At 40.7% G+C, this 20,189-nt stretch overlaps 7 protein-coding genes across 7 annotated transcripts; 5 read left to right on the forward strand and 2 right to left on the reverse strand. All coding sequences in view use genetic code 12, as the record gives it.

Moving 5' to 3' along the window:
* Positions 1 to 2,675: 2,675 nt before the first annotated feature.
* Positions 2,676 to 5,783, forward strand: MNN4.2 (protein involved in mannose metabolism and cell wall synthesis; the record flags this gene model as incomplete). Its single annotated transcript, XM_001387255.1, has 2 exons — positions 2,676 to 3,551; positions 3,927 to 5,783. Coding segments are annotated over 2 exons (2,733 nt in total), but the record flags the coding sequence as incomplete, so codon positions are not given.
* A 445-nt stretch (positions 5,784 to 6,228) lies between these two features.
* On the reverse strand, positions 6,229 to 8,066 carry PDC2 (pyruvate decarboxylase). The gene has a single exon (XM_001387668.1). It carries the CDS (start codon positions 8,004 to 8,006, stop codon positions 6,294 to 6,296), a length of 1,713 nt encoding a protein of 570 aa, XP_001387705.2. The 5' UTR covers positions 8,007 to 8,066; the 3' UTR covers positions 6,229 to 6,293.
* A 1,935-nt stretch (positions 8,067 to 10,001) lies between these two features.
* On the forward strand, positions 10,002 to 10,352 carry CBF1 (centromere-binding kinetochore protein; the record flags this gene model as incomplete). Its single annotated transcript, XM_001387256.1, has 1 exon — positions 10,002 to 10,352. A coding segment is annotated over one exon (351 nt), but the record flags the coding sequence as incomplete, so codon positions are not given.
* Positions 10,353 to 10,870: 518 nt separating this feature from the next.
* Positions 10,871 to 11,716, forward strand: PICST_51727 (predicted protein; the record flags this gene model as incomplete). Its single annotated transcript, XM_001387257.1, has 1 exon — positions 10,871 to 11,716. One exon carries the CDS (start codon positions 10,871 to 10,873, stop codon positions 11,714 to 11,716), a length of 846 nt encoding a protein of 281 aa, XP_001387294.2.
* Positions 11,717 to 12,202: 486 nt separating this feature from the next.
* On the forward strand, positions 12,203 to 16,628 carry TOP2 (DNA topoisomerase II). Its single transcript, XM_001387258.1, has 2 exons — positions 12,203 to 12,322; positions 12,353 to 16,628. Exons 1-2 carry the CDS (start codon positions 12,234 to 12,236, stop codon positions 16,581 to 16,583), a joined length of 4,320 nt encoding a protein of 1,439 aa, XP_001387295.2. The 5' UTR covers positions 12,203 to 12,233; the 3' UTR covers positions 16,584 to 16,628.
* Positions 16,629 to 17,968: 1,340 nt separating this feature from the next.
* Positions 17,969 to 19,215, forward strand: PICST_66259 (predicted protein). The gene has a single exon (XM_001387259.1). It carries the CDS (start codon positions 18,267 to 18,269, stop codon positions 18,966 to 18,968), a length of 702 nt encoding a protein of 233 aa, XP_001387296.1. The 5' UTR covers positions 17,969 to 18,266; the 3' UTR covers positions 18,969 to 19,215.
* A 60-nt stretch (positions 19,216 to 19,275) lies between these two features.
* PICST_28093 (predicted protein) lies at positions 19,276 to 19,758 on the reverse strand (the record flags this gene model as incomplete). Its single annotated transcript, XM_001387669.1, has 1 exon — positions 19,276 to 19,758. One exon carries the CDS (start codon positions 19,756 to 19,758, stop codon positions 19,276 to 19,278), a length of 483 nt encoding a protein of 160 aa, XP_001387706.1.
* Positions 19,759 to 20,189: the final 431 nt, after the last annotated feature.

A 20,189-nucleotide genomic window follows, 5' to 3' on the forward strand; every position in this document is an offset into this window, starting at 1 on the left:
TGCTAGCAATTCTGGGTACTATAGGGACTAAACAGGTTGACTGGTAGTATGGCAATAATGACAACAAATCTGTGGGCTACAGTCACGTCCTTGGCTACTTATATAAATAAATAAATTTCAAACTTTTCACAATCTGTCTGTGTGCAAAATAAAGTTGATTTTTCTTTCTCAAATTTTTCACTCAGATAACAAACTTAAACTCAGATCAGCAAGCTACCCAATATAGATAAGGAAGATTCAAAGAGATAACGGCGTGTAACTCCTTGGATCTACAAAAAGGAAAGTTCCACTCCAAGCTTTTTGTCACCAGTAATACGGAGTCTCAGACCTTAGTCGCTAATTGGAGCGAGATCTAACTTCTTATCAGTGATTATGATTTTGGTGCTGCATACAGTTTCGATAACGTTGCAACTTTCGGAGAACGCCGAGCTGCTGAAGTGAAAAAAAGCGGAATCGCCGTCAAACAGCAGATGAAGAAAATGGTATTTTTCAAAACTTCCAGTGTATATTAATTGTATACATGCTTTATGTGCAAGTGACACATACCAGCTGAATGGCGCTACGGTTCAAGATTCTCTCCGTTGACGTCTTACTGCTTGAAAGCGCTACCTTTTTGTATGTGAAAATGGTTTTCGCACAGACATGGAGATCTCCGAGAATATTAATTATAACCGCACTTTAATCTGGCTCCAATTAGGAACAATCAAGAGCTTAAATTAGCTGCACGGAACCCCCACCAATCGGGCCTGTTCATTGGATTATTCTCCACGGCAGAATCTCGGCCCACAGGTCTACTTTCTTTATCGTTGCCGCAATGTATATAATATATCCCAAATGTAATTTATTTAGATACAATTTTCAAAAGTTGCCGCGCGGACATCACCAAGTCCACACATGAGAAAGTCCACGTAATTGATAAATAGAAAATAAGAAACCGTCAAGAAGTTTCCACTCGTGACAGGAAATTTTTAGCTGAATGAAAATGTCATCCCATCCAATCAGTTGCGGTAGTTGACGGATGTTCTCTTTTTTGAGTTTATTCCAGATCTTGCTTTAAATCGTATTCTGCAAAATCTTACGACCTCCACATTTCGAGGCATTCGCTATTTTTATTTTTTTTGACAGTCGCCAACATCAATTCTCTGGAGGAGCCTGAAGACGTTTAGTTAGGTGTGCTAGCAAAGGCGTGATATGCCATGTAACGCAGCGATGCAATGCTCAACGGTTCATCGGCAGTCGTATCCAGGGAGCTTGAAGTATTTTGAAACGAGCGATGCAATAGATTAATCACCCAATCCGTATTCTTGTACGAGTCTAATAAAATACGTGGAACGAGGCTCATTCCTGTTCCACAGAAAAAGACATTCGATGGCTTTTCTCTGTACTTTGTGGATGTCATCTACAGATTCTTATGGCCATCCTTTTATCTATATCGTGAAGCGCTATGCTGTAATCTTCCGCGATCTAGGAGAGGTGGAACCGTCGATCTCTATGAACTGATTACGAAGAGTGAATTGAGAGGTGGTGTTTCGCGTCTATTTGCAAAAAAAGTCGGAACTCCAAATCCCAATACAGGTTTGATCACAAGACTACATTTAATTTGAACCAAGTTGATTGGAGAAAAGCCAAGACTCGGTCCTTGGCCGGATTCCCCTAGATGAATTGATGCACTCGAAGAACATTCACAATGCCAACGGAGCGTGTCGAAAACCTACTTGACACCCAAAGATAAGGGGATCTAGCAATCAGGTACCGGTGACTGAACTGCTGGAGATGCGGAGGATCTTTCGTCACAAAGCAGACTGGTGAAAAAAGTGCAAATCCTCCGTCCCCTTCTTGGTGTTGGTCGTATATCCCTTGTGTGGAAAAAGCAATAAAATTTTACTATATGAGATGACTCCTGCATGAAAATTCTTCTATTATGAGATGCCGTGCATACCGAGGGCACGCATAGCTTCACGGGCAGTCTATTTTTCCGGGGAAATACTCCACAGCGGCAGCTTTAGGGTGGTCGCTCATGTCAATGGAAAGAAGTGAAAAACGGTAGAAAGTGTGTGAATGTTGGTGGCTTGCTTGTGTACAGTGGAATACCTTTTTTTGCATTCCCAAAAAGTTCACTGCACTTCAATTACGTCGGCAAGATTCTGAAATTTCCGGACGCATCTTACGTCCGGAAGGAGCAGATGTACCCTCGGCGCTACTTCCGGGTGCATAATCTGGACAGCTAAGCTCACGCGAGCAGTCTTTTTTTAGGAATTGATCCTACTGTGTGGTGGTGCTCCAATTGCCAGGTTTCAGCTGCATCTGTGGTCTGCTGTGAGGGCAGAGTTTCAGGCTTGAGGGTGTCTACAGGCTGCATCGCTGTCCGAACGGGACGGGAAAAAAAGCTCAGTTCCTGATGCGGGAAGATGAAAGAAAGATTATTTTGATTATACATATTTTTCTGCGAGTTGGTTTCGTAGCCCTTCGAATTGTTAATTTATTTAATTTTATGACCACTTTCTTTATAGGTGTATTTGTGAAAAATTTGTAGAAGACTTGTATATTTACTTATATAGGACTCCTATAAAACTGCCGTTCATTGTATATCTACCATATCCTAATTAACATATATACAAGGTTTCCATAGCTTCTGCCTATTCCATACATGGTTTTCATATGAATAACTACACATGATGTTCTTTCTGATACGAAAAAAACACGTCCATCTATTTATGATCATCGCATTGCTTCTCGTGGTGACGGTGATGATGATAATTACGTCTCACCTCATCTCCGAAGAAACCAACCAGATCATCCGCAACAAGCTTAGAATCAACTACTTCGACACTTTGGCCAGATCCGTGTATAAACCCGGAAGTGAAGAAGATGAAAAAAGTCTTGAAGTCGATACTTCTGACCCCGAGTCTTATTTCAACAGAGAAGTGGAAAAGTTGTACGACGCCAAAAAGAGCTCCGACGTTGAAAACAAGCTCTGGTTGCTCAACACGGACATCCAGGACTCAGAAGTGCAGATTCCATTTTACTACTATATGGATGAGAGCACTGCTGGTGCTGATCAACTGGTGCAATTCCACCAATACCACAAGGAAAATAAGCCAGACATACAGCCCTTTGAGCCTCGTTTCACTTTGGCGATGTACTACCATTACATCAAAGCGAGTTTGGAACAGAATCCCAAGGAGCCTGTTCAAGTACCTTTCAATTGGTACGACTGGGTAGATTTGTCACGTTTAGACAAGTATTTGTTAGCACCTTCCAACTTGAAACCCAATTGCTCACATCTTGATGCCAGACCTGAAGAGGAAAAGTTGAACAAGCAAAAGGAGGAGCAAAAGCGTATCGAAGACGAAAAGAAGCGTATAGAGGAAGAAAAGAAGCGTATAGAGGAAGAAAAGAAGCGTGTTGAAGAAGAAAAGAAAAGAGCCAAGGAAGAAGCCCAGAGAAAGGAAGAAGAAGAGAAGAAGAGAAAGGAAGAAGAGAAGAAAAGAAAAGAAGAAGAAGAAAAGAAGAAAGCTGAGGAGCAGCAAAGAAAATTGCTCGAAGCGAATGTACCTCAGGAACAGAAATTAGACAACATCGTAGACAATGATACTAAACAGGTACCAGTGGAAGCACTTCCTGATGTCAATAGACCGGATGCAGCAAAACAACCACAGGAAGTTAAACAACCTCAGGAAGTTGAACAACCACAAGAAGTCAAACAGCCACAAGAAGTTAATCAACCACAAGAAGTTAAACAGCCACAAGAAGTTAATCAACCACAAGAAGTTAAACAACTTCAGGAAGTTAAACAACCTCAGGAAGTTAAACAACCACAAGAAGTCAAACAACCACAAGAAATTAATCAACCTCAGGAAGTTAAACAACCACAAGAAGTTAATCAAGTACAAGAAATTAAACAACCACAAGAAGCTGCTCGTCAGGGTGAATCTGAAAAATCTGAAGAACAGCAGAAAAATGAACAAAATAATGTTCAGCAGAAGCAGAATTTGAACAAAAGACAGGACGATGCTGAAGAAGAAAGACCAAGACTCCAAAAACGTTTATCTGCTAATGCTCCTGATTTTTTCTGTGAGGATAATAGTGACTTTCTTCGTGAACATGATAACGGGCATACTGTCCATCCTGGTTTCAATGTGTTCAGGAGTTCTGGAAAGACCACACCAGAAAAGGCTATTCTTTCTGGAAAATCGTATCTCTACTCGTTTGCACCAGCTCCGACTATGATTCTCTTTTTGACTAGTGATGGTTCATATAATGTATCTGTCAACTCTAACCAAAAGCTTCTTAACAATGGTTTGGTAGAACAATACATTGCTGATACTAAGTCGCATACCATTGATATTATCCATGAATTAAGGTCGTTACGGAAGGCTTTTCCTCCAAACAAGCATCAAGTAATGACAGACTATAAAGTCAATATTCCAGAAGAAAACTTTGAGCTCAAGACAGATGAGTTAATTAAGGGTTACGAATCTATATTGCTTGACGGAAAGCAACTTCCTAGCAACGAATTAAAGTATTACCACAGTTTGAAATACTCCGACCATGAAGTCAAGAATGGCGGTCCGCCAAAGTACTTCACTGAGGCTCGTTTATTGACCAACTTGTTGGGTGACCATTATGATTGGAGATTCTTCAACGGTGTAATCTATGGCTCATACGAACAAACGTTGATTTTACATAGAATGGTCCGTGCCTGGTTGTCGTTTACCCGTAAAAATGGAATTGTAACATGGGTAGCCCATGGATCCTTATTATCCTGGTACTGGAATGGTATTGCATTCCCATGGGATAACGATATCGATGTCCAGGTTCCAGTTATGGATTTGCACAAGTTATCGCTTCATTTCAACCAGACTTTAGTTGTGGAAGATGCAGAAGATGGATTCGGTCGTTACTTCTTGGATTGTGGTACGTTTATCACTTTAAGAGCAAAGGGTAATGGCAATAACAATATCGATGCCCGTTTCATTGATGTTGATTCTGGTCTTTACATCGATATTACCGGATTGGCATTGTCTCTGACTCTGCCCCCAGACCGTTATAAGAAGAACTTACCTGCAAACTGGAAAATCGATGGGAATGATTACGTTCCAACTAATAGACAATTGAAAATCTACAACTGCCGAAACAATCACTTTTCCAGCTTGAGTGAATTGAGCCCTCTTATCAAAACTTCTATTGAAGGTGAAATTGGTTATGTTCCTCAGAAATACACTGACATTTTGACTGTAGAATATTCTAAGGGTATGTTGAACAAGAAATTCCAGGGGCATGTCTTTTTACCTCAGGTTAGATTGTGGCTCCGTGAAGAAGACTTGTACTATTTCATCTACCATCGTGAAAAATGGAACAAGTACCACAGTTTCACGATGAAATATGCCAACAGCGATGATGGTGAAGACCAGGAGTTTTTCACGGACTTACAGTATGAGTTGACGGAGGATGAAAAGAAGCAATTGAGAGCAAAGTCACACAGCCCTCTCATGTTGAAGGATGATGAGATGTCCACCATCTTCAAATTTACGGAAGATGAGTTATTGCAACTTCTCCACAAGGATGAAATCTTCATGGCCTATTACGGTTCCAAAGATTTTACTTCTTTCCACGAGGAAGAAATCATGCATTTATTATTTGGCAAATCTACAGCTCAATTAATCAACGATGCCCCAGACTTCAAGCCAATGAAGTATGATCCATTCCTCTTCAAGATGCATAACGAATACATTACCTACGAGGAGGAGGTCAACCGCTACTTGGCCCTCTTAACAGCATACGAGCAACAAGAAAAAGAACAGATAATCGAGCAACTGAAAATGCTTGCCGATGAGGAGATTTTCAACCAACCAAAGAAAGTTTCCGGTGAGTAAGTGGAATTATAGAGAATTTTCAGACCGTAGAAAACTCCATCACTAGACATTTACGATGTACCTTCATGATTTTACCGTTTTATTGTACCATAGATTTACTCGCATTTTTACTTAAACAAATAATTTCTTTTTATAGTCATTTGTAATAGACAAGACAATTGTTAAAGAAATTGAAGAAATGGTGTAGAATTCGATAATAAGAATATGATCTCTTTGGTAAAATTCATCTGAAATGAATTTTCAATATATTTTACTTTGAACAAGTTTAGTCGTTTTAGTTACGTCCTGGTTCTCTTTCTAGCTATAAGTACAATAAATGAAACAGCTCACTCAATTACTACGAACACATAATAAGCCAATTCTATAACTGCTGCTATGAATATAATAACTAAATAGCGGTGAATTGGTATGTTTAATTCAATTTTCAAGGTTTACCCGTTCAGACAACTTTGCTTGAGCAACAAGATTTGCTGGTGCATCCAATCTCGATAACATCACCTCAATCATTCTTATCCTATCTGGAGAAGCAAATTTCTTATCAGAGAACAAAGAGTCCAATTCTCCAGCAGTCGATACTCTGACATTTTGGTATTTCTTAGCATTGAATAAGCGAAGCAAGGATAAATGGTTCCAAGGCTGTATATCGTTGTAGCTGGCACTTTTGCCGTGGATCAACCTTTCTATAGTGTAACCATCATTGTTCAACACGTAAAGATAAGTATTGTTACAATCCCATTTACACAACGTAGAGATTTCCTGAACCGTCAACTGCAATGAACCATCACCGACGAACAAAATTACTCTCCTGCTAGGGTCGATTTCCTGGGCTGCCATGGCAGCACCAACTGTTGCACCTACTGTGAAACCAATTGAGCCCCACAAGACTTGGGATATACCGATAGTGTTGCTGGGAAAATGGGATTGAATAATTCCGAAAGCAGATGTACCAGTTTCGGTTACGATAATATCACCCTCTCTAAACCAGCCGGATACTTTAGACCACAAATATTCTTGGGTCAAAGGAGCTTCTGATGGAGCTTTCAATGGCTGTTTCCTTTTAGGAACTCGAGTAGGAATGTAGCTTGGATTGATGTAAGAAGAGACCCTTTTTATCAACTGTTGCAAGGCTTCTTTCATTTGAACTCCTGGGAAGGTGGCCTGTCTGATTTTCATATAGTCAGAGTGGAATTCAACAACATTCTTCGTCTTGTAGGAGTATGAAAATGAACCTGTATTGAAGTCCGATAACAACGAACCAACAGATAGTATAAGATCGGCATTTTCAACGGCTTTTTTGACTTGAGGACTCGACATTGTCCCGACATAGACACCGCCAAATCTTGGATGAGATTCGGAGATACCAGATTTACCCATTGGAGTTGTAAAGACTTGAAAATTAGTGGCATCAACCAATTGTTTGACTTCCTCTTTGCAATTGTGTCTGAGGGCACAAGCGTCTACCAAGATAATGGGGTTTGTAGCTTGGGACACCAACTTCAGGACTGTTTCAACAACTTCTTCCTGAGCTTCAGGATCATTTTGTTTCAATTTCAAATCAATTGGAGTTTCTAAGAGACTAGAAGGAACCTTGAGATCAACCATATTTGCCGGTAAACCAACATAAACTGGTCTCTGATGAACATATGCTTCTCTGATGCATCTATCTATTTGACCTGGTGCAATAGAGATATCTGAGAGAAATGCTGTAGTTTGAGAAATGCTATTGGACATTCTGTGAAAAACAGTGAAGTCACCATTACCCAAGGTATGGTGGAGCAACAACTGTTTAGCCTGTGACGATATGGATGGAACTCCAACGACATGTAGAAGTCCTACGTGTTCAGCATAGGCACCACCAACTCCGTTTAAAGCAGACAATTCACCAACACCAAAAGTTGTGACCAAGCAAGACAATCCCTTTATTCTGGAGTAACCATCGGCAGCATAGGCAGCATTCAATTCGTTGGCATTTCCAGCCCACCTCATATCCGGAACTTCATACACTTTGTCCAATAAGGAAAGGTTGAAGTCACCCGGCAAGCCGAAAATGGTGTCCACTTTCAATTGGTGGAGTCGCTCAAAGAGGTACCTTCCTAGAGTAACCTCTGATTCTGGGTAGGTTGATACCATTGCTATAAGGACAGTATATTATTGGGATCTACAGTTAAAAATAGGTGTAGATATTCTAAGTGAAAAATTGTTGTGCAATGGCTGCGAAAAGTTGATATGGTGCGCGAGGATTTGCACTTATTTATAAGAAGTAAATCGTGATCAGCTGCTTATTCGCTAGTACAGTTGTCGATTATAGGCCCTGGGGCCATCTGAAGGCATTTCCCATCAGTTCGTGATGAACTTGTAGAAAAGATTAAATGTGCAGCATGTTTAAACGCATGAATGGTTCCCTTAATCGTCCCATAAGCTGGAGACATTCCTATTATGTGTAGGATATGCGATTAGGCAGCATTTCAACACAGCCTATTGAGTGGGATGGTTTTCATTAGGAATGCCATCAAGGTAAGTTGCAATTCTTGCCGTTAAGCAAAACAGATTGTATTTTTGTACCGATTAAACAAGAACTCCTGAGCGTATACGATTATTGGGAAAAAATGGGTGCAAAATTAGTTTTGAGAATAATTGTCAATCACGTTACAAAAAATTATAACATTAGGCTGCAGATTTGTAACCGGGGTTTAGCTTGGGATCTGTTCTGGAACTTAAAGGATATGACCCACTCCGCCGGATGTGATTCTCATCAAATTGGTATCCTTTTTGTATGTAACTTTTATATAATTCGTAGATGGTGTGGTTAGTCTACGAGCCCTTGTAAGGGCATACTCAAATTCCACATTATCACGTGCATTATATCACATGGATTTGTATGCATTATGCATGATGCAGCCCCGAGTTGTCGCGTCTTGCAGTCTTGCATTCACGTGCAGCTTGCATGGTGATCGGCAAACCACCCAATGACACGTGCGATTCATCACCTCCCTAATGGTACGGGCACGCCGTTACCCGGCCATTTTCTCCTCATGACCCAGGATCATCACCTGAGAACCATGTGAGTAAAATCCTCGTGATTCCCACTTTTTTTTGTTCAGCTTTTTTCCTCAGAACAGTAATCAGGTTCCATATATAACGTGATTAGCAGGTGCACCAGTGAGACTCACCAGTATCTACAACTACAACCAGTATACCACTACCCACAAGTATGTATAGGCTTGGAACGAAGTCAGCAGCGTCGAGGCGAGAATGCCATCAAGTTTCGGGATTTGTTGTGATTTGGCATTTGTTTATTTGTTTTGAAGTTGTTGTTTATGAAGTCGCCAGGTGACAGCCACATGTCTTTGGCCTCGTGATTTGCAACTGTCGATAACAGAACAGTAACATGACTATCATCATCTGATCGTATGATTGGAATACCATAACATCTGATGTCGTAACGATGTGGTTGGTTAGGAAGTGGAAGGCAGGGATGGAAATGGACCACAATAAACAAAACATGGACAGTAGTGAACATCAGTAAAATCAAAACAAACAATAACATCAGTTACCATATGTTGTATAAAAAAGGATCTTATTCAAGAGCTATACTGCAAAAAAGATATTTGCGAATTGATACGTTTGTTGTTGATGTTGTTGATTTGTGAACTCCTGTTTATTTATTGTTCAATGTTTTGGTCTGTTTCTAGTTTCCTGCTTCTTCTTGACAATGTGTCTTTGTATTTCATAGCACCGTGACTAACCTTTTCTAGAATGCCTAAGAGAGAATCAGACGAACACCACGGGTTGGACGACAAGAAGCAGAAGGTCGACGACAAGAAGCACGACATTGCCATTGACTCGGAATTGTTGGGCCAGCAGTCTTCTTACTCCAAGAACTCAGCCAAGGACGGCGATGACTCGTCGCTCTCGGCTGCTGAAGCTGCTGCTGCTGCCGTTGCGGCTGTTTCGTCATCTGACTCGACGTCAGCTGCGCACCAGCAACAACAATTGCAGCACGCAGCTTTCCAAAATGCGTTCAGACAACAACAGCAACAGCAGCAAGCCGCTGCTCAACAGGCCTCGGCTGGAGCTCAGGCTGCCTCGGCTCCATTCCAGCCTACCACTTTGCCTCCTTCCAACAAGCCGCAACACGGCTCCGATGAGTGGCACAGACAAAGACGTGAAAACCATAAAGAAGTCGAAAGAAGAAGACGTGAGTCTATCAATCACGGCATCAAGGATTTGGCAGCTTTGATACCTACCAACGACACCAACAAGGCACAAATCTTGCAGAGAGCCGTTGAATATATCAAGAGATTGAAGGAAAACGAAAACAACAACATCGAAAAATGGACTTTGGAAAAATTGTTGACGGAACAAGCTGTCAGCGAGTTGAGTGCCTCCAACGAAAAATTGAAGCAGGAGTTGGAAAGAGCTTACAGAGAAATCGAGCAATGGAAAGAGATGGCCAGAGGTGGTGAGAAGAAGTGATTTCGTGAAAATCGTGAAAATCGTAAAAACTTTTCATTCTTTTGTGTATTTTTATAGTGTATTTTAAATTGTACTTTAGTTTCGCTTTGGTGTTATAATATTATAATGTTGATATATCGCAATTGTAGATAAAAGGAGAATAGTAATTGTAATTAAGTATGGGCTTGTTGGTATATATAAAGCTGTGTCGTATGTCGTGCGACATTTTGCAGCTAATTCCAGACTGACAGAGACAATTTTAACGAAGAAGAAGAATTTTGTAGAGAGTTAAATGATTCCAGAAATGAGCCATATACATCTACGACTGCTTGTAGCCATGTAACTATTGTAATTTCCACTTTTATCTCGTTATCTGTGGTTAAAAATCCATACTTGGACATTAATAGTTGTTCCATCTATTTTATCCTGCATGTTGTATTTTCTTTTCTCTTATAGCAGCTCTTATTCTTACTAACATGAAGAAAGTCAACTCAGTAAACTACTCTTCATAATTTCCACCAGATCTACGACATTGCACTATGGGTGTACCTTTCCCAGATATTGACCCGTACGAGGTTTTATTGGTGGAAAAAAGTGCCACCCCTATCGAAATAAAACGGGCCTATAAACGTCTCTGTTTGAAATATCATCCAGATAAACTTCAGCAGAATCAGAGTGAGCCAGAAGTTGACCAAGATTTCTTTGCAAAAGTCCAGTTTTCGTACAGCATTCTCAGTGATGGAGTACGCAGACAGCGATATGACCAAACGGGCAATTTAGCCGAATTCGACATGGATGAAGAAGACGGGTTCAACTGGAAGGAATACTTTGACTCTCTAAACGATAAGATCACCATAGATATGATTCAAGAAGACAAAGTAAAGTACCAGAATTCGGAGGAGGAAAAGCAGGATATCATTTCCAACTTTATTTACTATGAAGGAGATTTCTTAAAATTGTTTGAGCTCATCCCGCATTTGGAATTTACCGAGGAAGAGGAAGCCAGAGCTTTCAAGATCATTGAGCTGGAGCTTCCGGACATCGAAGAATCTCTTGATCTTCAAACTCTCAAGTCGTGGGAGAAATACAAGAAGCTGAGAAAGACCAAAGTGCGCCAGATGTTGAAGAAGTTGGCCAAAGAAGCAAAAGAAGCCGAGGAGTTGGAAAAGATGATAAAAGACAAGGGTAAACGTAAGCTTCGGAACGAATCTGACTTGGGCGCATTAATCAGAAGTCGTCAGGCTAATCGTTTGGACGACTTGATTAATACCTTGGAGACGAAGTATGTGGATAAGAAGGGCAGCAAGAGAGGAAGGGCTGAAGTGGATGACGACGAGTTTGAGAGAATCCAGCGAGACATGCTCAAGAACAAGAAGAAGGTGTGAAGACAAGTAAACCTCGCAAAAAAGTGAAGGTGAAGGTGAAGATGAAGACGGGCTTGTCAGATCAGCATAACCTGATCGATTCGCCCATACATAGCAGCTGATGCGACAGTGAGTCAGTACATAGTTCCTAGAGATCAACCACTGTTGTATTCTATAGAGTTATGGCATATATAGCATATTTAACAGCTAACAATAGTTACAAATTCATGATACAAATTTACAATTTCTTCTCTATTTTGTATCTCATCATACCTATACATCAGTGGCTATATCAAACTATCAGCTTATTCCATTATCTTGTTACTTTTGGTGTTTTTCATTTTTCATTTTTCATTTGGCTTCTGCTATAAGGCTTTTGCCAGACATTTTATGAGATGCGCGACGCGAGTGATTTCATCCCGCAGTGTAAACAGAAAATACTCATAACTCAGATCAGACTTTTTTCTACAGTGATTTTTCACTTATTTGGTACTTTTCACTCTATATCTTTTCTTTCTCCTCTTGAGCTTCACTGAACATGTCTGACTTCGACGAGTCGGCCTCCGAGTCCGACTACTACTCAGATAATTCAGACGACTTTGTTAGTGAATCTTCCAAGTCTTCCAAGTCCTCAAAGTCGTCTAAATCAGCAGCCAGTAAATCAAAGACTGCGAAATCCAAAACCCCCTTATCTGATGCCACGAACACACCCCTTACGTCCACAGACTCGTCTAATGGGACCAAGTCCAAGCTGAATGCCTCTGAAACGTATCAGAAGCTTTCCCAGTTGGAGCATATCTTGAAGAGACCAGACACGTACATCGGATCTGTGGAGAGAACAAAAATGGAGATGTGGAGTTATGATGAAGCCTCTGACGAAATGGTATACAAGGAAGTCTCGATAGTTCCTGGCCTCTATAAGATCTTTGATGAGATTCTTGTCAACGCTGCAGACAACAAGATCAGAGATCCCACCATGAAGAACATCCGTGTCAAGATTGATCCGGAGAACAACACTATCCAAGTGATGAACGATGGAAGGGGAATTCCAATCGAAATCCACGAAAAGGAGAAGATCTACATCCCGGAATTGATTTTCGGCAACTTGTTGACGTCTTCCAACTATGACGATGACGAAAAGAAAGTTACCGGTGGTAGGAATGGGTTTGGTGCCAAATTGTGTAATATCTTTTCCACAGAGTTTCAGTTGGAAACGGCCGATTTGAATACCGAATTGTTGTATAAACAGACGTGGACAGGCAACATGTCACAAGTGACAAAACCCAAGATTACGAAGTTGAAGACGAAGAAAGAGTACACTAAGGTTTCGTTCAGACCGGACCTCTCCAAATTCGGTATGGAATCGTTAGATGAAGAGATCTTGTCAGTTTTGAGACGTAGAGTTTACGATTTGTGTGGTACCGTCAAGGATTGTAATGTATACCTCAACGACAAGAAATTGAACGTGCGTAACTTCAAGAGCTACGTCGAAATGTATGTCAATGCCATCAAGAAAAGGTCGCCTGATACAGCCTTGGAAGAAAACAACGGTACCAAATACACCACTGTGGTCCACGAAGTGTTCAATGACAGATGGGAATTGGCTTTTGCTGTTAGTGATGGTTCCTTCAATCAAGTCAGTTTCGTCAATTCTATTGCTACCACTTCTGGAGGTACCCATGTAAAGTATGTATCAGACCAAATAATCAATAAGCTTGTGGAGACGTTGTCCAAGAAGGAAAAGGGCAAGAAGAAATTAATGATCAAGCCACAGGAGGTCAGAAACAATATGTTCTTATTTCTCAACTGTTTGATCGAAAATCCTGCCTTTACGTCACAGACAAAGGAACAATTGACCACCCGTGTATCTCAATTTGGCGGAAAACCCAGCGAGAAATTGGTGATTAGTGATAATTTCATCAGCAAGATCTTAAAAACCAGTATAGTCGATAAAATACGTGACATCGCTAATGCCAACGAAGACAAGGCTTTGCAGAAAGCCGATGGCTCCAAGAAACTGAGAATCAAGGGCCAAGTCAAGTTGGTTGATGCCAATAAGGCTGGAACCAGAGACGGAAACAAGTGTACACTTATCTTAACTGAAGGTGACTCTGCCTTGTCCCTAGCTGTGTCTGGTTTGGCTGTTGTAGGTCGTGACTATTATGGTTGTTTCCCGTTGCGTGGTAAACTTTTGAACGTTAGAGAGGCCTCAGCAGATCAGATCGCCAAAAACACAGAAATCAATGCTTTGAAGCAGATCATTGGTTTGCAACATAAAAAAGTATATACTCCAGAGAACGCGAAAACTTTGCGATATGGCCACATCATGATCATGACCGATCAGGATCAGGATGGATCTCATATCAAGGGATTGATTATCAACTTTTTGGAAACTAGTTTTCCAGGCTTGTTGAACATCCCTGGCTTTTTGTTGGAATTTATTACTCCAATTATCAAAGTCACAATTAAGAAGCGTGGTGGAGGCAAGGAAGTGATTCCATTCTATAACATGCCCGAGTTTGAAACCTGGCGTGAAAGAGAAGGTGGAAACTCACGTTGGTCGCATAAATATTATAAGGGTTTGGGTACTTCCACTCCGCTTGAAGCACGTCAGTACTTTTCTGCGTTGGATAAGCATTTGAAGCGATTCCACGCCTTGCAAGAAGATGATAAGCAATATATAGACTTGGCCTTTTCCAAGAAGAAAGCCGACGAAAGAAAGGAATGGTTGCAGGGATTCCAGCCAGGAACTCATTTGGATCCTAATTTGACAGAGATTCCAATCAGTGATTTCATCAACCAGGAATTGATCTTGTTCTCTATGGCCGATAATGTCAGATCCATCCCATCAGTCTTGGATGGCTTCAAGCCTGGTCAACGTAAAGTGTTGTATGGTTGTTTCAAGAGAAACTTGAAACTGGAAATCAAGGTAGCCCAGTTGTCTGGTTATGTTTCTGAAAAGACTGGATACCACCATGGTGAACAGTCGTTGGTTCAAACCATTATAGGGTTAGCCCAGAACTTCGTGGGCTCTAATAATATCAACTTATTGAAACCAAATGGTGCTTTTGGTACGCGTGCTGCTGGTGGTAAAGATTTCTCTGCTGCGAGATATATTTTTACCGAAATTTCCAAGATCACCAGGGCCATTTTCAACCCATTGGATGATCCAATCTACACATACGTTCAAGATGATGAACAGTCGGTTGAGCCTGAATGGTATTTGCCGGTAATTCCAATGTTGTTAGTAAATGGTTCGGAAGGTATTGGTACTGGTTGGTCTACCAATATCCCCAGTTACAACCCGCTTGACTTAGTCGATAATATCAGAAGACTTATGAACGGAGAGCCAATGGAAGAAATGAAACCATGGTTCAAGGGTTGGGAAGGTACTATTGAGCCCAACGGTCCAGACAAATACAAGGTAGTAGGCAAGATTGATCAGATAGACGAAACTACTGTTGAAATCACAGAAATTCCTGTCAAGACCTGGACCAATAACGTCAAAGAGTTCTTATTGGCCGGTTTGGGTAATGAGAAAACACCAGCTTGGATCAAGGATATGGAAGAACAACATGGACTCAACATCCGCTTTGTGGTCAAGATGTCTCCTGATGAGATGGCTAAGGCTTTAAAGGTTGGCTTATTGGAAAAGTTCAAGTTGATTTCTTCCATCAGTATGTCCAACATGGTTGCATTTGATCCATTGGGGAGAATTAAGCGTTATTCCAGCGCTCAAGAGATCTTGCGTGATTATTACTATGTCAGATTAGAGTACTATCAAAAGCGTAAGGACTTCATGATGGACGAATTGCAAAACCAACTTACCAAATTCAGCGAGCAAGCAAGATTTGTCAAGATGATTATAGACAAGCAATTGTCAGTGTCGAACAAGAAGAGAGTAGACTTGGTAAAAACTTTGGAAGATCTCAAGTTTGTTAAGTTCAATAAGAATAACAAGCCAGTATCTGAAACTGGTAACGACTCCTTGTTCTTGGCTGCGGAGGAAGATATCGAAGAGGCAGAAGCTGAAGTTGGAGATGTGAGCCAATTGCTAATTGGAGGTATCCAGGTTGGCAACGAAGATAACGAGCACAAACCTGAGACCATCTATTCCCATTATGACTATTTGTTGGGAATGTCCATTTGGTCGTTGACCAGAGAAAGATACGAAAAGTTGTTGCAGCAGAAAGATGAAAAGGAACATGAGTTAAATGACTTGTTGAAGAAGTCTGCGAAGGATTTGTGGAACTACGATTTAGATGTGTTTGTAGAAGAATGGGAGAAATTCTTGGACGCTGACTTGCAAGAAAGAATGGAAATGATTCCTACCAAGGGCACTAAGAAGACAGCAAAGAGAACGAGAAAGCCAGCTGTAAAGCCGATTGTAAAGAAGGAGGACGATTCTGAACCTCCAAAAAAGAAAGCAGCTACTAACAAATCTAAGTCTATTACTCCTGTTCCAGAAATCAAAGCCAAGACGGAAGTCAAGAAGGAAAAGCCTGATGTTCTTTCTTTCTTCTCTGCCAGTTCAAGTTCTCCTAACACAAGCATTTCCAAGAGTAAGCACGTAATCAACTTGTTCAGTGACAGTGAGGATGATGTTATTTTGGGATTGAGTAATGAACCTACTCCCAAGAAGAAGACAGCACCCATAGTCAAGAATGAGCCTGCCCCCAAGAAGTATTCCAAGCCCAAACCCGGCACCAAGGCTGCACTCATGGATGAGCTTGAAGACTTGGGAGTTGTTGGATTAGACAACAAGCCAGTAAAGAGAGCCAAGAAGAAAATCACCTATTCTGTCTTTGATTCCGAATCTGAAGAGGAAGATGACGAAGACATGGAAGAAGAAGAAGAAGACGACGACGACGAATACGAAGAGGATTAGATAGAGTAGTTATAGTATTAGTATTAGTTATAAATTGTTCTGATATGGTTGCAAGTAGATTCGCTCTATTTTACTGGCTCTATGTTGTTTGCCCTGGTTTAGTCTGGTTGGACTGAAAAAAGGATATTGTAATTCAAGCGCAGAGTTGCAGCCATTGTACAAATGTGGGGTCAACCTCGTAATTACCAACTGGGTGCACGACCACAGAAATACGATAAGTGCACATACGGCTACATGGCGTGGTGTTAAACACGGCTGTTGCACATCTAAAGTTCGCTTCTGATGAAACTTTTGATTTTCTTTCTATTGCAGTGACCTGAAGGATTCCTAAAACTCCATCAAGGAAGCTTTTCTTATTCCAAGGTGTTCTGGTGCGTTTGTGGCCCAAAACCGGCGGGGCGAAGAGAGTGGGATACACAGATAAGATCTAGAACAGTGAGCCTACACACAAACTAGATCTTCGTGATAGGCATAGGAACATTTCATAACACGTATGTACTAGCTATTTAGGGGCTTGTGTTGCCGTGGTAGTCTGCCATTTGTGGCAATAATATTTCGCCAATCAACTCATTCCCACTATATTATCTGGCGGTGATGCTAAAGCCCGGCCACTATAGTGCAAAGGTTCGTTTCCACCAGCTTAGCGAACATTTAGTGAAACTGAAAAGATGAACAGGAAAAATGTGTTAGTTTGCACATATGGCTAAGTTTATTACATGGATATACAGAAGTTGAATAGTTCATATATGTGCTTTGTGAATTGTATCTGGCTCTATATACTGGACGAATTGATTTTTGCTGAATTGAATGAATAGTATGAATTGTGTATATTGTATATTGTATATATTGTTTATATTTGTATGATTTGTATGATTTGTATATATTTGTATGTTTTGTATGATTTGTATACATTTGCATGGTATGTGTTGTTCAGTTTGGCAATAAGATCATATTATATATGTCTACATTTATTATGTATGTATAATGTATGCTGTGACTCGTATAATGATTTATTATGAATCTAATTTTTTATTTTCATCTGGATCGCATCTACGGCGGCTAACTCTTAGACCTACTCCGTTCCACTAACTTTGCACGATTCGATCTTTCTTTGCAAAAGTTGATTGGTCTATATCTCCTACTATTCGTCTACATATTTGTCTGTTTGTTCCTCCACAGCACTCTCTGCCTATCTCATCTCACCTTATTGGGCCAATATTATTAAAAGTTAAGAGGCTTAACTTTTCGGGGTCGCACTCTTCCTTATAATCGTAATCCTGAATATAGGAGATCCCCAACTCCTCCAGTCCGCCTTGAAAAGTGTCATTAGTTTAATTAAGTTTTTCTGTGTTTCTGTCTTCTTCATAAATATCGATTAGTGTAGAAGAACTTCTTCAGAACTGATCAGTTAGTATAGTGAAGCTGCTATCAACCCGACGGTTATTCACATCAAAACATACAGAACTTTTGCAATAATTTGTCAAAGTCTCAAAACATAAAATACAAAACAACACCTCAATCGCAAGACTGAAAGATACACTCTCGAAAACGCCGATAAACTCTACAAGCCTTTCCAACCACTCGTTCTCTCTTTCGTCTCCGTATCTGGAACAACCACAACTGGCCAATTAGAGCCTGCCTCGTTTTTCTATTGCTCGTGCTCTCCCTCCTGTTGCTTAGAGCATGATTTATTTCGAAGCCAACGTCACAACTACCATTCCAAACAGTCCCAACATGTATTCCAACAGCAACGCCGCCAACTCCACTAACCAGCAGTACTTGGGCGACTACTCGTACCAACAGACCCCTCAGCAACACCAACAACAACAGCAGCAACAACAACAACAGCAACAGCAACAACACACCATCTTGCCTCCTCCAGGCCCGGGTAACCAACAAAACGCTGCCTACAGCTACCAGAACAACGCCAGTGGCTCTTCTACTAGCAGTGCCTCCAATATCCAGGGCAATGCCAACAGTAACACCAACAGCAACAATGCCAATAGTAGTAATAACACCAGCAATAACAATATCGCGAACAAGTTCACAGCTCAGGATATCCAGATCTTGAAGCAGTTGTTGGTAGCTGGTGAAAAACACAAATGGAAGCAGATCACAAAGGAAATCAACCAGTTGTCCAATAGCAACACAAGCAATCCTCCGTCTGACCAGAACCAACAACCATTTGGTAACAGACATCAAGGACGCAATGTGTCGCCTACCTTTGTTATCAAGCAGTACCAGAGTTTGCTCGGCTTACCAAACAATGCAAACTTTTTTGGTTCTCTTGCCTCTTCCTTGCCCTACGTAGTGTCTTCTAATGGGTGGGACGACGTTGCAGACCAGAACTACGCTGTTCGCTTTGGAAACGAAGACATAGAGTAGTTTTTCGTCCCTGGTCGTTGTTAACTTTTGGTTCAATTCTTGTTTTACCCCTGAGAACTTCGAGTTCATTGGTTCTAGTTCTAGACGGACTTAACGACTCTGTTGTACTATATTGCCATATATTATGCGGTAAATTATACTGTATGAACCTATATTATATATGAAAATGTGGTATATGTTGTATCTACTATGATACTTGCAAAGAGTTTGAGTTCATTATTTTGGTCACAATGGCAATTGTGTTCACGTCTGTTTTAGTAGTGTCTTTCTTCTTGATATATCTTATAAATAATGTATATTCATATCCTTATTGTTCGAGATTGCAATCCTGACAATCGATCTTGTTATCTATGCTACCGATATCTTTATCTCTGTTATTATTGCTGGTCAAGAAATTCGTACTGGCGTCTTTTTCTACATGTTGGCCCAACTTGACCTCTGTACCCAATTTGTCTCTGATCAAGATTTTAATGAACTTCGCATCTGGAAACCCTTCGTAGTAGTAGTCTTCAGATTGAGATCCATCCTTATCCCCGTACTTAATAGCCAACTCGGCCGACTTGAACTTTCTTTGATACACTATCTCCGGTTCTTCTGTCTCAGACTGAACAAGTATTACAGCAAATACGCCTGGTTGGTCATAGATGGGTTGAACAGAAATATCCTGGATGGTTTCTGGAAATGTCTGGAGCAACTCCTGGAGATACCACAACGCTCTGTTTTGCCACTTGCATTTGGCACAATACTTAATAATCACCCTGGGATATCTATTGATACTAGGAATTGTCATTTTGGAAATTTTGTATGAAACTAAGCGGTGGTAAAATTGTAAATTGGTCTACTTGTGGAGAAGCATATAGATGGTGATGATCTTGTGTCACGTGAAATAGCATGTTCTTGTGCAGGATTCTATGATAGACAGACAAGACAGCATAGCACAAGTTGACGTGAATCTCTTCACGAATGGCGAGAAATAAAAGCTCTAATGAAGGGCCATCCGGATCATACAAAACTTAGTTATTAACTTCTCTTTTGTAATTGAATTGTCAGAATTGCCTTTTTTAGGACCACTTATAAATAGATCTAAACCTTGGAACTGTATATACTCCCACTTTCCCTTAGCAAAAGATGAAAAACGGTATACCTTAAGGTCTAGAATTCTATATTACAGCAAGTTTTCTTGGATAAAATCCATTACTGCTTCAAGAATAGAAGAGAACT

The sequence above is a fragment of the Scheffersomyces stipitis genome, chromosome 1 (assembly GCF_000209165.1).
Source record: "Scheffersomyces stipitis CBS 6054 chromosome 1, whole genome shotgun sequence".
In the NCBI taxonomy this organism is placed as follows: domain Eukaryota; kingdom Fungi; phylum Ascomycota; class Pichiomycetes; order Serinales; family Debaryomycetaceae; genus Scheffersomyces; species Scheffersomyces stipitis.